We start from the raw sequence: 16148 nt of genomic DNA on the forward strand, positions 1-16148 counted from the left end.
CTTAACAAACAGATGAAGAGAATCTGCAGAAAAAATAAAAGCAAGCAATGTAGAAAATAAATGATAGAGAATAACCTGTTCTTCAAAAAATAAAAAGAAAAAATGAGAAAAACGTGAAACATAAGCATAACAGAGGAGAAAAACATGAGAGAGTTTTGGAGGGAATGCAGAGAGCTAGGGTTTATGAAACAGAAATGAAGAGAGTGGAAGGAATGAACCTTTATATGAACACTACGTGACTTCATGTAATAACATCATTTGTAAAAGTTTCATTAGTTCCTTCCTTCAGATTTTGCACATGGTAAAAAATAAATTAGTATTTTTTACTGAAATTTCTTTATTATTTCTTTTACTTATTTTTATTAGGTGTCATTTCTTTTTATAGAATGATTTAGTATTTTACACGGCTAGTATTTTACAAACAGGAATGCCTATGGGGTTGGATAACCTCTATTAATCTAATAATACAAATCAATTAAATAAAAAATTTCCACCAATGATTATAATCATAATCATAGTTTATATTAAGCATATTACATGAGCATTTTAACTACAAAATTATGTGAATCTTACTTTTATTTTTTAATATACAATTTTGCATACGTGCATTTGTGGAACCTAACTAATATGAACTAAACCAATACATCTTGATCGTGTTAATTAGGTTTAGATTATGCAAAAATAGTTGGAGATTCCAAATAAATCTAAAAGATTATTCTATAATTGACATTGTTCCAAATTGGACAGAAACCAACCCTGAAGTCTCATCACTTTCGAAATTCTTTCATTGATTTAAATTTACTGAACCAACCAATAGAAAGAAAATAATTAAGAACAAGTGCTGCTAGCATTTTTTTATATTAATGTTATTTATAGATTGGCTTGTGATGATTACTATCTAGAAGTATATAGGAAGCATAATCATGTGAAGTAAAATAGAAGCAAAGCAAAATGAAGAAAGGATTGTGATGCTTATAAGGGTAAATGTAAATTGTTCATTGCTCCAACTGATCACTTTACTTAAAACAGATAAGGCAATAAAAAGAAAAAGGTTTGAAGTAAAAAAGAAAAGGCATAGATCTTCTGGGTTTGGTAGGATACTGAGAGCACGAGAATTGTGAAATGGCCCTATTGTCTGGTCCAAATCCATTGCAAGAAAAGCTGAAAAATGCCCTCTTTGACACCTTAGATATCTGACTATCGAATCGTGGTCAATGCTGCAGAAGTAGAAGAGTGTCAATAAGGAACCTTAAAAGTGACTAAAGTAAATATATAATGGCTTTGCACACATTCAACAATAAAACCATGTAAAGAGACAACTTATTATGCACCCACCTCAGGCTCGGTAGGTTTGCCTTCTTCAGCTTTTATGTTGTCCTCACCTGCATGATAGCATCAGCTTCTTTAGTAGTTCCAAGTATGAGTATGTTAGTATAAACCAAACAAAAGGAAACACAATCACGCTGTCATTTGAAGACACCACTCTTGAAATTGAGACTTGGATTTTTTTAAAAAGGTGCAATTTCACTTATTAACAATATGTAAAATTTTAAAAAATTATCAAAATAATAAGTTGTGTAAATGTGACACGAATTCGGTTGGAGTCAAGTTGTACCACTTTGGCACAACTTCAGTACAAAACTGAAGTAATAGAGACACAACTTGTCCATTTTGGTAATTTTTTAAGATTTTACTAATTACCTTGTGAAATTTAATGGTAAAAATCCAGTGACTTATGACCTACGTGATAATCTCTCAGAGAGTATGCAGTTTTATTTTTCTTTCTGTTCATCCTAAATTGATTTATTTTCCTAGACAGAGTGGGAGATACTGTTGCAATGATATTGTACAAGTGCACATCAACCACTTTTTGTCTCCAAGACATCATTATTGAGCAACATATGGTACAAAATATTGTTGCTTTCCCTTGGCAAAAGTCAAATGCATCTTATATCAAGTTTCAATACCTCCATCCTCTGGCAAATCAGAGGTCCACAATGTCAGGTTGTCTCTCAACAGCTGCATGATCAAAGTGCTGTCCTTGTATGACTCTTCACTCAGGGTGTCCAATTCTGCAATTGCCTCATCAAAAGCTTGTTTAGCCAAATGGCAGGCCCTGAAAGTAGCAGTAATGACATTCAGACAAGAGCTAGCAACAAATGCAATTCAATGGATCCATACAGAATGAGAGAGCCAATAACTTTACCTTTCAGGAGAGTTCATTATCTCGTAATAAAAGACAGAGAAATTGAGTGCAAGTCCAAGACGAATTGGATGTGTTGATGGAAGATCTGTGTTTGCAGTGGCTGAAGCAGCCTAATAATTAAAACATTTGTGAAAATCAAATGAAAGTATAATGTATAATATAAATAATTTATGAACTAGTTCATTGCTGAAATACAAGAGATAAAAGATGACCTCATATCCTTTCAGTGACTGCTCAGCTGCATCTTTCCTTTCTTGGTCAATCTTGAACTCAGCAAGATACCGAAAATAATCACCTTTCCTGGACCAAAAGAAGAATAAGGAAATCAAAATATCAAAGAAAAATGTGATAACAATAAGAGATGCTGTACAGCAGAATGCAAACAAATAAATCCAGACTCGTTCATTGCATTAGAGTCCCTAGAAAGCCAATCAAGCTAAGGGTGCAGCAAACAGTTCATCAGGGACAAAAAATAGGTCATCAAATCATCATATTCATACAGATTCTAAGCTTCCTAGATTAGTCCAGGTATCTTTTTTTAGACTTAAATCAGAAAAGACAATTGTAACAAGGGAAAAAGTACTCGTAAGAATATGGCGATGAAGATAATGACTCGAAATGGGAAAGGAATTGAATTAATCAAGTGCATAACAAGGAAGTGTAGCAGCATAACTCACATCTTATAGTAGAAAACACTAGCTTCTGCTGATGCAGAAGAAGGAATCAGGTGCTTGTCTATAATAGTGAGAATGTCACCACAAATTTTAGAGAGTTCATCCTCAACTTTTTGGCGGTAACTCTTGATCAGTTTGACATTGTGCTCATTACTCTTAGCCTCTTCCTTCTGCTCAATTGAGGACATTATGCGCCAGGAGGCCCTCCGTGCACCAATGACATTTTTGTATCCCACTGACAGGAGGTTCCTTTCTTCCACAGTTAGATCAAGATCAAGTTTTGCTACTTTCTTCATACACTCAACCATTTCTGCATAATAAGTATTAAGTTTCAGAAGGATATTATTACAAAAACTAGAACAATGATCAAAACACCATCTATATGCATTTAGAAATTCAAAGTACAGATTACTGGCATGCACTATGCTCTATGCAACAGCAATTACGCTCACATAATGTAGGTTCTGAGCATAAATCAGACTTTGTCTACCCGGTTTCAAAATAAGACAAAATTAACTAAATAAATTTGAAAACAGATTAATCTTCACCTAATCAGACAAGAAGATGACACTCTAAAGGTAAAAACTGAACCGGTTTTGCCTCTTGTCATCAAAAGGGTACCAATGCAAATAGGGTTTTCAAGTACAAATAGAAAAGGACGGCATTCTATTCTGAGTTGAAAGGTCTTCCCTCATTGGCCCCCCTTACAGTTTGAATATTAGGGCCCATTTGATTACCTTTCCACCTTTTGATTTTAAAATCTATTTTCTAGAATAATTTCACCCACCAATTAATTATTCATCCAAAATTTTATCACTTTATGCAAATTATTTTCAAAATAAGTGTTCTAAGAAACAAAAACAATTTTGGGAGAAGTTACTCTACTTTTTCTTTTGCATTCTCTCATTTTACCTTTCCTTCAATCCTACACTCTTTTTTATGCCTTGGACCACCCTCCACCAACTATCTGAGTAACCTTATTCAGATGCATTTTGAAAACCAAAAACAATTTCTGAAAATAAAAACCAAACACGCCCTAGTCTTTCCGCCTCTTACTTTTGTCCTATCAAATCACCATATTTAACATATGAACATCTACCACAACATAAATCAACAAAAAGTGGGGGGGTTTCACACAGGGAAAACGATCTAACCCAGAAACTGATCCATAAAATAACTGAAAACCCACATCTCAAAATCAAATCTTTCGACTCTCCATCCACATTCCCAACCCAACAGAACCACGAAACCGCTCCAAAAAAACAGATCCATACCAATGCCAGCATCAAATCACGAACCCCATCAAGGAACCATAGAAAAACAGCGAATCAAAATAATAAAAAAAGAAAAAGAGAAAGAAAATCTCAGATTAAAAGCAAAGGGTGCAAAGACCTTCGTATCTCTCAGCCTGCTCGGCAAGTTTGGCCAAGTAAACCTGTGTGTCTCTCTCTTTCTCGGCAGCCATGGTGGTAGAGAGAGATCAGAAAGCGAGGAAAAGGACAAACACAGAAAAGGGGGCAAAGAAGAAGAAGGAGAAGAAGAAGAAGAGGGGAATGTTGGGTGATGCAAGGAAGAAGAAAAAAGAAGATGGAGATGTTATATAGTGGTTTTGGATGGAGCATGTTGTGGGGGTCAAAGGGAGACCGAAATCTCAACCGTTGGATCTCGTTGTTTGAAAGAGAAACCGCGCAAATCGTGAATGACTCACAGAGAAGATGCTTATCTGTGATTTTTGCTTATTATTTCATCTACCACTACTATGCACTTTCACTTTTCACTTCTAATTTTTTTTCATATTCTTTTTTTATCAATTTCATATCATTGCACTCTTTAATCTTTTCAGGCAAAATTCAATAAATGTCATAAATTTCTTTGTTGTAATAAAACAGTATCACAAATATAAATTAATTAGATTACTAAATGTTAATAATGACACATAAGTAAAACTATTCAAGTGATAAATTTGTTTATTTGAGTAATGTTTTTGGTTTTCTCTCTTTTACTCTTTTACCAACAATCCTCTTTTTTAGTATGAATTATAGTTTTACTCCATTTCACTTCTAATTCAGACAAAAAAAAAAATCATTATGAGATAGTGGGATCATCAAAATTAATGATCTTCAATGTAAATTTTGCATTATATTTTTGTATGATATACTATTTATGTATATGGATATGCGGATATTTTGTGAGGAAATGCAAGAAAATAAAATAATTCTCTCCTCGCATGTGAAGGAAGAAATGCATCGAAAGTCATATGAATGTCTTCTAGAATATCATATTACCCTTAACTTTTCTATGTCAAAACCCATGATGTTTTAAGAGCATTGTTTGATGGTGTTTTTTAATAAGCTTTGTTGAAGCATGGTGCATTAAGATCTAGTAATCAATTGTCCTTACCCACAAATTGATCACATTAGAGAAAAGAAAAGATACCATTTGTAAGTTATTTAAATGATCAAGATTATAAGTTATTTTTTAAAAGATAATTGATTATTCATACGTTATAATTGATTATTTTTTAAAGTATAATTTATTATCTTTGTCATAATTAATTATGTGTTTTTTTTAAAGTAATCAGTTATTCCTATATCATAATTGATTGATAATCAGTTATGAGTCTAAGTGATATTAAATGTTACTGTTTCCAATAAAAATTATTGTACAACTTTATTGAATGAACATATTAAATCTATTTAAAAATAAAAATTATGAACCTCAATATCAATACACATTTTAATAATGTTCATGAAAGAATTCTGTCTTGTAACATCAAATTAACGACTTTTGTAATTTAAATGATACATATTTTATTATACGATTATTATTATTTTCTAGGATATTATTATAATATTATATATTTTTTCTATTCATATTTTAATTACAAACAACTAATTAATATATATATATATATTAATTTTAAACACAAGACAAATTAATAATCTTAAATTTTATTAATTAAAAAATAATAATTAATCAAATCATAACTTTCATAATTTTTTTTTCACCGTCACTTTATTTACTTTAATTCAAATAATTTAATTTTTCTCATATTTACTTCCTATTTTAAACAAAATATTAGAAAAAGTGTTGTTAATATCTTTTTACTTATCTGTTACACTAATAATTACCTCAAAAGTCATGTTAAGTATTATTTTATGATTTATTGATAAGATATACTTATAGTATGTCTGTACCTATATATATATATATAAATATCTATATTTCTTTTAAATAAAACATATATAATAATAAAAATAAAAAATCTGATAAACTGTCACAAATAATTAAAATAAATTATAAATTTATACTTATAATATAAATATACGAATAATGATATTATTTATTCAAATTTTAATATTAATATATATATATATATATAAATAATAAAAATGAAAAAAACGAATACTAAGTGAAGAATAATATGCATAAGGAATTGTTATTTCTAACATTAACCTCAACATTTGCTTTACTCAGTAAATGTTAAGTCCCACACACATACCACAAATCAAATGCTTCTTCTCCGGCGAACCGCCATGCTAACATTCTCAAACCCCTTCTCCCTCCAACTCCTCCGCCGCCTTCACCACCACCCCATTTCTCCGGTGAACCCGGACCACCTCCTCCGAGTCTGCACCGTCCTCTACCAGCAGCAGAACTCGACCGAGTCACGATTCACCTCCAAACTCGTATCGTGCGAGTTCGAACTCACCCACGAGTTCTTCCTTCAAGTATGCAACAAATTCCCGTATTCATGGCGTCCCGTTTACCGCTTCTTCCTCTACACAGAGTCCCAGCCTGGCTTCAAGCACACCACCGTCTCCACCAACAAGATGCTCGACGTCGTAGGCAAGTCTCGCAACATCGACCTTTTCTGGGAACTCCTCAACGACGTGGCGTGTCGTCGTCTCGTTAACGACAAGACCTTCGTGATCGCGTTGAGGATTTTGGGGGGTGCAAGGGAGCTCAAGAAGTGCGTGGAGTTTTTCCACTTGATGAATTCCAATGGGTGTGAATACAAGTTGGGGACTTTGAACAATGTGGTTGAGGCAATGTGTAAGTGCAAGCTTGTTGAGGAGGCAAAGTTTGTTGTTTTCAAGTTGCGGGAGTTCGTTAGGCCTGATGGGGTGACTTACAAGTGGTTGGTTGGAGGGTACTGTGATAAGGGTGATTTGGTTGAGGCTTCAAAAATTTGGAATTTGATGGAGGATGAGGGGTTTGAGCCTGATATGGATGCTGTTGAGAAAATGATGGAGGCCTTTTTTAAGGTGAATCAGTATGGTGAGGCTCTGAGGCTCTTTGAGACAATGAGGTTCAAGAGGATGGATGAACTTGGGGTTTCAACTTATGGGCTAGTGATTAGGTGGTTGTGTAAGAAGGGGATGATGGCACAGGCGCATGAGGTGTTTGAGGAAATGCGCCAGAGGGGTGTTCGAGTTGATAACTCCACTCTGGGGCATATTGTGTATGGACTTATGACTAGGCGTAGGGTTAGAGAGGCTTATCAAGTTGTTGAGGGGATTGAGGAGCCGGATTTGAGCGTGTATCATGGGTTGATGAAGGGGCTTTTGAGGCTGAGAAGGGCGAGTGAGGCGACGCAGGTGTTTAGGGAGATGTTAAGGAGAGGTTGCGAGCCGAATATGCACACATACATAATGCTGCTGCAAGGGCATTTGGGGAGGAGGGGGAGGAAGGGGTCTGATCCGCTTGTTAATTTTGACACTATTTTTGTTGGGGGTATGGTGAAGGCAGGGAAGTCACGGGAAGCTACTAAGTATGTGGAGAGGGTTATGAACAGAGGAATGGAGGTGCCAAGATTTGATTATAACAAGTTTTTGTACTACTTTTCAAACGAGGAAGGTGTGTGTATGTTTGAGGAGGTGGCCAAAAAGTTGAGAGAGGTGGGGCTGTTTGATTTGGCAGACATACTTGAGAGTTATGGGCAGAAAATGGCTACTAGAGATAGGAGAAAAAACAGAAGTCCAACTGCTGCAGATACTAAGGACTGATATCAGATACTGATTATCAGGCTGTGTAAATCTATGGACTACGTAAATCTATGTAAAAAGACACAAGTTTATTACAAATGAAGCAGGAGAGTGATGAAATGTCCAAATTTTTAAGCTTTGCAACAGTGGAGAAATCTGTCCTGCAAGGAGCACATGATTCAGGTATACATGCTGTTAAATATTACATATCATCGGTTTTCCAGTTTCAGGTACAAACACTAGCCTCCCCCAATTATTTGTAGGTTTATATGAATACATTCATAAATAATGGATTAGGATGAGAATGTGCCATTTACTGTTACTGAGGATTTTTTGCATACTTTCATTTGTAGTTATGTTTATTTATTTGTTTTTGGAAAAAAGAGAATGAGGGTAGAAAGGCATCTAGTACATTCATGTTTCCAAGATAATCCAACCCTAAAAGATCACTGCAATAGTGCAGGTCTATTGTTTTGTGATTATGTCGGTCATGCTTCACTAATTTTAAGGATTGGACAGCATATACTGTGCTGGATTCATAATTTTGTACTTAAAATGATTAATAACAGGTCCTTTTGTTTACTCCACTTCTCTTGGGGTTGATCTATTTTCCACTCCATTATGTCTTGCTCTTTTGGTGAGCTAATTTTGGAAGTTCATCTTCTGCTTTGAGTTATGTTGAGGAGCAGAATAAGGAAGGGAGTGGAAGATTCTAGCAATCCACCCTCTCAAATTACATTTGGTTAATCATTTCAAAGTTATTTAGTAAAACATTCCATATGCTCATGTATGCTTGAGAGTGATGGTATGAAACCTTGTTTTCAATTTAATATATGGATATTTTCTTTTCTGAATTTGTTGTACACGTCTAATTTTTCTTTATAAAATTATAGATGATGACCAAGCTAGTCTCTTAAGAAATTTAAGACCCCAATTTGCTTTTGTTTGATCTGAACTTCTATGTATACAACTCAGTTTGAAGTGTTTTTGTGATTTAGAATTATTATACCTTAAGAAAGTTGAACTACTTTTGTTATAGCAAGCTTATGCATTGTAAAGGAAGTATAATTTTAGAATGAATTAGATTGACGGAAGTTAATATCAAAGTTTGGAGGTAACATCAATTTTGATAAGTTAATTGTGTTTTTTACCAAACGGGTAATTTTTTTATTTAAATTTACCCAAAAAGTTATTTTTTTTTTAAATTACACAAATGTGTAACTAGTAAACATTGAAATTTAGACTAAAAAGGAAGAATCATGTTTTGAGATTACGATCTTCAATTTTTTTAGTCATCACACGTTGTGTTTTAAATATATGATTCACTTTATTTTTATTATTAATATAATCATGCTTTTAATATATGATTTCTCTTTATTTAATTTTTTATATTTAAATTTTAATTAATTAATGAAATTGTTAAAAATATTTTAAAAAAATATGTTTATAAAAAGGAATAAATTTTAAAATTTTAAAATTAGAAAATGGAAGTCTTCAAGTACGACTTCCTTAAAAGTGAAACAAAATCATGATTTCAAATTACGACTTTTAATTAAACATAAGAGTTTTTAAAGTACGATTTCTTCCTAAAGTGGTGCTTACAAATCAAATCAAAACTGCACAGGTTTAGTAAACAAATTAGTGACAGTTAAAATTATATGCATGTTAGTGAGAAAGTGTGATGTGAAAATAGTAGATATTTTGAAGATGAGATGATGTATCAGTTCATTTCTTAAAAGCCAGCAAAAATTGATTTAGTTGATAAGAATGGTGTGCATATTTTATAAGAATGAGTCCGAATTTCACTTTCGACATCTATTGTTTTATTAAGCTTCAATTAACCCAAACTCTTTACTGATAAAAAAATCTTTTCATAAGCACTCACTGTTATTTAATATGTGCAGAAGTGTTTTTTCTGATAAGCATATTACTACAACAAACATCTAAAATAGTCTTTAAAATTAGTCATTTTCATTATTTTCTCAATCTTCAGTTAATCTTAATTTAGGTGAGACAAGTCATTTATTTTAAATTCATAGCTCATTTAGTAACATTAAATATGAAAGTAAATGATTTCTGCAAAGGTAGAGAAACTGAGCATGGATTTACAGAAGTTAACAGTTATGAATAAATAAAAATGCTCTGCATATGCTGCAACCTCAAAATCATTTTTAAATTTCGTGGCCATTCATATTCTCATAAAAATCATTGGGATTGTTTAACAAGAAGCCATTCACGTCCAATGATAAAAAAGATCATTAGGGAAAAAATTGCTAACAAGATATAAATGAATGAATTAATGCAAACACATCAGACAAAAAACAATGAAATGGAGCTAAGTTCAATGTGAACCTTGACAATTCTTCCACATTTCTCCGACCAAATTGCACAAAAATATAGAAAAACGTCAGGGCTCCAAGCAGTATATACAACATGCCCTACAGAACAATTCACTCCCTGAAATTGAAATAGCAACCAAAAATTGCATTTTAGTGTGCAGACAAAGTGGCAGTTCCAAAAGTACCAGTGTTTCTTGCAGAGTAACAATTATCACGGATGTTTAGATTCCAACTCTCCACACACAATTAATGAAGCAATATAACGAAGCTTAGTTTGACAAATACATTTACACTGGTACTAGTATACAAAAGAATCCATATCAAGACCTATGCAGATTCCATGATTCCATGTCCTACATCACCAACACTAGAGTTTTACAGCATCTGATGATTTTTAATTTTATGTAGAATTAAATGCCACCATCACTAAGTGCAATAGAAGTTAAGAAGAATTACCAGAGCAAAACATGAGTTCATCCGCCAGGGTGAGCATAATGTGGCAAATCCAGTCATTTTTTCAGAAATGGTTTCTGGCAAACAAGAAGTCGCTGGTCACTTCCATTCTGAAGATCAATTACCCTTGCTTCCCAACGTACTTGTGCAGTGAGTGCGCGTGCCATCTCTATAGTTCGCTTGTCATCAGAAAGAATGACCCATCCCTACCAAGCCATGTAATATATCATGTCAATAAAGAATTCAAAACTGTGTATCACCCTTGCTTCATAGTAAAACATTGTGCCTATGGGGTCCTAGTAACTCAAGTTACCACATTGATCGTTCAAAATAGTTATGACAAAAAACACAAGGGAGACAGTGATACCTCTGGACGCAGTATTCTGTCCATCTCTAAGAATAGGTTCATCATGCTGCATCTCTCTGAAGTGATATGAGAAAGAAGTCCACTCCCGTGAAGCATATCATACGTCCGGGGGTACGTAGGGAAAGGTTCACACCTAAAGATCGATCACCAGATCACATATACGAAACCATTTATTTCACTAGTGCACTTACTGTCAAATTCAACTCAAACTCTTACAAGAAAGTTAAGATGCAAAATCAAGAATAATTTTTAAACCCCCGCAACTAACAAAGTTTTTTACTAGGACTCAGATGATCTGAAGAAATTAACATTTTTTATTTTTTTAAATGTTCACACTTTAGAACTTACTTTTCATTATTTAAATATGATTTGTTGTAGTTTGGTAGAACTAATGTATTATCACACTTTATCATTGTTCTTGCTTGTTTGCTTTATAACAGAGTTAAAATGCTAAATCATTGTTGTATTAAAAGTATTATGTAATGTGTAATGTCATTAATAGTTTTTTTAAATATTATTTATTATATTTCAGTCGAGTCTAGCAACCCCCACATGTTTATGTAGACTATTGAGTTTGACAACCTTCCTCTCCACAACTTGCCTAGGCCAAGAACAAAAAGCAACTTACCAGTCATGCATAACACCAACAAAACCTTTATCTAGTATAAGAGGAAGTGAATTAGACACTGTAGCAGGAACAACATTCATGACCCAAACTGATTTTTTCTCTTCCAGAAGGGCAGTGTTCAACCCCCCATATTGAGTACTCATGTCCATTACATTACGAATCATGTTAAATGGAGGTAATGGATCTTCATCTCCCGGTCTCTTTGGATGATCGGAGAAAATTAGAGGTGTAAGCAAAGACCAATAGTTCTTGAGAGTTGATCTCCAGAATTTTAAGTCTTCAAAATAATCTTCAGACTGAACTCCTGCTACAGTAGAGAGATGTCAATGAAAAGGCAAAGCAGTAGCACGGAAGGGGTTGCAACAAAATCATCTGAAAGCATTTACAAACAATACTTTCCATTAATTTTAAGTTCCGCAGAGCTTAAATCCGATCCAGAGGATCTATTCTGTATTGGAATCCAGCGCTTGCTAGAGGTCCCACTTATACATGGTTGAAGAGGCCGATAATATGATTGAACATCATCATATTCTTTGCATAATGGTATAGCATGCTTCTTTCTGCAGTGTAAGGGAACATGTCACTAAAAGAATTATGGCAGCAGACTACTTCAAGAGACCCATAGAACAAGCCTTTACAGAGCTAATGGTAGTTGGTATTAGTAATCTTAAATAAACATTCTATAGTTAATATTATCAACTATCTTTACCGAGATGCATAGCAATTGATGTCAGCAGTTTTCTTCCAGATGAATGTCTCATCTTGCTGAGCTAGAAGAGTCCAACAGAGTTGCTGGGTCAGTTCTTCCATTGGCTTCAACATATTCCTCCTTTTCATTTTTGATGAACTTTCCTGTGTCTTGCTTGGGGTCGAGGTTAACACAAAGTATCCTCCAGGTTTAAGAACACGGTCAATTTCTATGAGGAAAATTCCATCTGTTGAACAAGTCAATGTTAGAGCAAAAATAAAGATAGAAATTCATAAAGACAAAAATCCCCAGAGAAGTCTAATACTCAGGAAGCAAAGACAACTCACTAGTTCACATTAGCAGTAACATAATGGAATTACCTTTTTCATCCCAAAAGATGCCACATTGAGCACAGTGAACTATGTCATATGATAATGAAGTAAATGGAAGTTGTCTTGCAACAAAGTTGCCAATCACAGCAGGAAGGCCCCTCTCAAGGGCCAACTGAACCTGGCTACCTGTTGCCTCATATGCAGCAACGCAAACTGTCCTTATATTCAGTGATGCCAAATGAGCTGCAAAGCTACCAAATCCACAAGTAATGTCTAGTATAGTGCGAACCTGCAATAAAGTGATCAATATAGAGCAGCCATATCTATTATGCAACAAAGACATAAAAATTCGTAATGAGAATCAAATAGAGACTTTACTACACACTATATCATTTTCCCCCAAAACCAGCTTTGTCAAACATTATGATCCCCAAAGGAGAAGAACTTGTGAGTGAGGATAAATGGAAGACTTACACCAGCTTGAGGAAACTCTTTGTCACTTCCCAAGCCAATCATCTGTGCAAGTTGACGAGAGTAATCTTTCACACGGTCATCCTCCGGGTGGAAAGCAATTTGGTTCTCTTCTAGAAGCATTAACCTAGATAATTTATTGCAAATTTATAGAAATAGAAAAACCTTAATAATAATATATTAACAAACTCCTTGCAAAAGTTGCAGTGCTTTTCTTGAAGCAGTCCATTGTTATAGTCAAAACACTATTTTAGCCAAAAGAGGTTCCATTTCACTCTAGTAATTGGCATAGAGAAAGAAGTACCTTTTGGTCATACTTCCAGATGAAAGAAATTGGTTTTTGGTTATCTTTACATTTCCACTCCATATAACATCCCTGCCAGTTGGCCATTGGAAGGGAATTTTATATTCCTTAGGAGGACGAACCAAACACCTTTCTGCTTCAACTAACAGTTCACAGTGCCTATCAAACTCTTCTCCTTCTTTAAACCCAGATAACAAATTGGCTGAAACATTGTAACAAGGCACAAAATTCTCTCTTTCCTTGCCACAGAGGTCAAATTCTCTTTGTCTAGAGATACCCCTTGCCACAGACCTTAGCTCTAAATAATCAACCGCCGCTTGTTCCTTAACCCTCCTATAGTTTGTGTATATGAGAGACACCGGAACATGAGGTGCCAGATCAACAATATTAGAAGAAGACGAACCTAGAACAAAAATCAGCAGAAGCAAGCTGATCAGGCACAAGAATAACCAGTTCACAGGGGATTTATGGCCAATGATGATGGATAACTTATTGAACCACGAGCTTCTCATGTCCAAATCCTTTAGCTTCCTTTGACAAACAGATTCAAAACCCACACCAAATGCCACCAACCCAGAATTCCAAGAGCAGCAAGCAAAGGGAAAAACCACAACCTATCATAACATAACACAGGATTCTATGAAACCCTCACTATCCCTCAAAGCATTGAAACAATAGCTCACACTCCTTCCCCAATAACGCAGGAATGCCAAAGGATTCATCAAAACCCCAAATATGGTGCAAAAAGAAGTGCTCAAATTTCTCAATTCAAATTCCCAATTCTGAATCAAACCCAATACTTACACAACCAATCAGATCACCTGCAACACAAATTCAAAAGGATACATAAAAGAACAATTCATAAAACAAAACAAAAATTGACAACTAACACCGATCAGATCAAAGCTAATAAATTAAGTGCAGAAGAACAAGGGAAATGGAGAATTAGGGTTTGGTTGGTACCAAAGAATTGAGTTAGTTAAGAAGAGAGTGAGATTGATAAAGCAATTTGAGGGAATTAAGTTGAATTTTGTTGTGATGTGATGTTGGTGGTTTTTGCATTTATATAAATGGCAAGTATCATTGATAGAACAGATCATCACATTAAAAAATAAAACAAGCATTCATAAATGTGTTGGGAAACGAAAGCGAATAAGAATAATTGCTCTTTAATGATTGTTTCTTCCCACTACGCACCTTCAACTTTAGGAAACATATATATCATGTTTCTTATATTTTCTTAACCTCACGTATATAGTTTCTTACCCATCCAAAAATATTACTTTCAAAATAGAGTCTATCTAATAATTGATTATCACTTGAATAATAAATTAGATTTTACTTGTTCAATTTTTAGATTAAAAAAACAAAATAATTGAATAATTTTGAATATAATTGATTATCTCACATTTATTGAAATAATAAAATATTTCGTAGGGAGATTGGCTTAAAGAACTATTCAAGGGCTTGGTCTTTTCTTTTCCTTTGGGTTGCTAGGGTTTCATGGGAATCCTTCAGACCTCAATCTCAGGTGAATGCCAAATGAGAAGGTACTTGCAGTAAATACTCCAACGTTCAAGTAGGTAAAAATGGTATTCAGCATTCGGAGTGTAGAGTGATAATGACATACCTTTGCTTTTTAAAGTATTAACTCTATACATTTTACACATCTTACATGGTAAAAATATGAAAATCTACGAAAAAAGTTTTAATGTGTACAATATTAAAATCAAGTTAAAAAATTTCACTACTTATTTTAATACACTAATCCATACTTCAAACTTTTTACAAAAGTATAATTTGTTTTCATCAATTACGAATATTTTTTTTTCAATTTTTTTTAACAAAATTGACAAAATCGTATGGATGAAGTGAAACTTTTACGTAAAATCTTTTTCGACTTAAAAAATACAACTTTCATTTTAAAATCGTCCGTATAATATACGATTTACCTATTTCATAAATTTCTTTTACCCAAAATCATAACTAACGATAGAAATTACATTTTAGTAAAAAAATCTCAAACCTCACTCCTTATTTTAATATAATAATCCTGTTTTAATGATTAATTTTTGAAGAGTTTTACTAATCATTTTTAATGTGTTTTTAATTGTTTTTTTTTTTCAAAATTCAAATTTAAAACTATACCTAAGATATAAGTTTACTACTACTTCAACTAACAACTTATGAAAATTTTAAAATATATAATATACTGCGAAATTAGCTTGCAATATATCTACTCATTATTACTTGATTCGATATTAAAGAATATATTGTTAAAAAATTATTTCAGTGATACCAAATACTGTAATTAGTGCTTAAATAGTTTAAGTTTACAATTATTTTTAAAATAAAATTTTAATCACCATATTTTTATCATGAATTAAAATAATTATTTAACATTTTTCCATCTAAACCAATAAATTAATTTAATCTTTCTATTTTAATATAGTTTTAAGTGAATTACTTATTACATATATCTTTTCCATTTTATTATTATTACGTTTTCTTTCTTATTATAAATATTTTGTTCTCTTTATATTAATTAAATTAAGGATATAATATAAAAAATAAGTAATTTTAGAATTTAAGAAATAATAAATAAAAAGATTAAAAAAATGAGAATTAAAAAAGAACTGAAGAGTGTACATGTCAGCGAAACGGACGGCTAAAAATGAGGGATTACGTGTACATGTTG

At 33.1% G+C, this 16148-nt stretch overlaps 3 protein-coding genes across 5 annotated transcripts; 1 reads left to right on the plus strand and 2 right to left on the minus strand.

The window, feature by feature from the left end:
* Nucleotides 1-952: 952 nt before the first annotated feature.
* Nucleotides 953-4495, minus strand: GRF12 (general regulatory factor 12). 2 transcript variants are annotated; one of them, XM_068606460.2, is made up of 7 exons: nucleotides 4273-4495; nucleotides 2884-3190; nucleotides 2419-2506; nucleotides 2207-2316; nucleotides 1968-2116; nucleotides 1336-1382; nucleotides 953-1217 (listed from the first exon to the last, which is right to left on the minus strand). In XM_068606460.2, exons 1-7 carry the CDS (start codon nucleotides 4343-4345, stop codon nucleotides 1212-1214), a joined length of 780 nt encoding a protein of 259 aa, XP_068462561.1. In that variant the 5' UTR covers nucleotides 4346-4495; the 3' UTR covers nucleotides 953-1211. The 2 variants fall into 2 exon arrangements, with proteins under 2 accessions (XP_068462561.1, XP_090155703.1); XM_090299577.1 differs by lacking the exons at nucleotides 953-1217; nucleotides 1336-1382 and having other exon boundaries at nucleotides 1939-2116; nucleotides 4273-4453.
* A 1824-nt stretch (nucleotides 4496-6319) lies between these two features.
* LOC137806385 (Pentatricopeptide repeat (PPR) superfamily protein) lies at nucleotides 6320-8190 on the plus strand. Its single transcript, XM_068606464.2, is given in 2 exon segments — nucleotides 6320-7881; nucleotides 7884-8190. Coding segments are annotated over 2 exon segments (1524 nt in total). The 5' UTR covers nucleotides 6320-6392; the 3' UTR covers nucleotides 7919-8190.
* Nucleotides 8191-10017: 1827 nt separating this feature from the next.
* Nucleotides 10018-14651, minus strand: LOC137806384 (putative methyltransferase PMT5). Of its 2 annotated transcripts, none has more exons than XM_068606462.2 (10): nucleotides 14414-14651; nucleotides 13451-14271; nucleotides 13150-13273; nucleotides 12724-12964; nucleotides 12365-12590; nucleotides 12053-12215; nucleotides 11656-11957; nucleotides 11028-11160; nucleotides 10664-10866; nucleotides 10018-10325 (listed from the first exon to the last, which is right to left on the minus strand). In XM_068606462.2, exons 2-9 carry the CDS (start codon nucleotides 13960-13962, stop codon nucleotides 10717-10719), a joined length of 1851 nt encoding a protein of 616 aa, XP_068462563.1. In that variant the 5' UTR covers nucleotides 13963-14271; nucleotides 14414-14651; the 3' UTR covers nucleotides 10018-10325; nucleotides 10664-10716. The 2 variants fall into 2 exon arrangements, with proteins under 2 accessions (XP_068462563.1, XP_068462564.1); XM_068606463.2 differs by having other exon boundaries at nucleotides 10018-10560.
* Between the last annotated feature and the right edge of the window lie 1497 nt (nucleotides 14652-16148).

Source organism: Phaseolus vulgaris, chromosome 3, assembly GCF_051622355.1.
Source record: "Phaseolus vulgaris cultivar YP4 chromosome 3, ASM5162235v1, whole genome shotgun sequence".
NCBI lineage: Eukaryota > Viridiplantae > Streptophyta > Magnoliopsida > Fabales > Fabaceae > Phaseolus > Phaseolus vulgaris.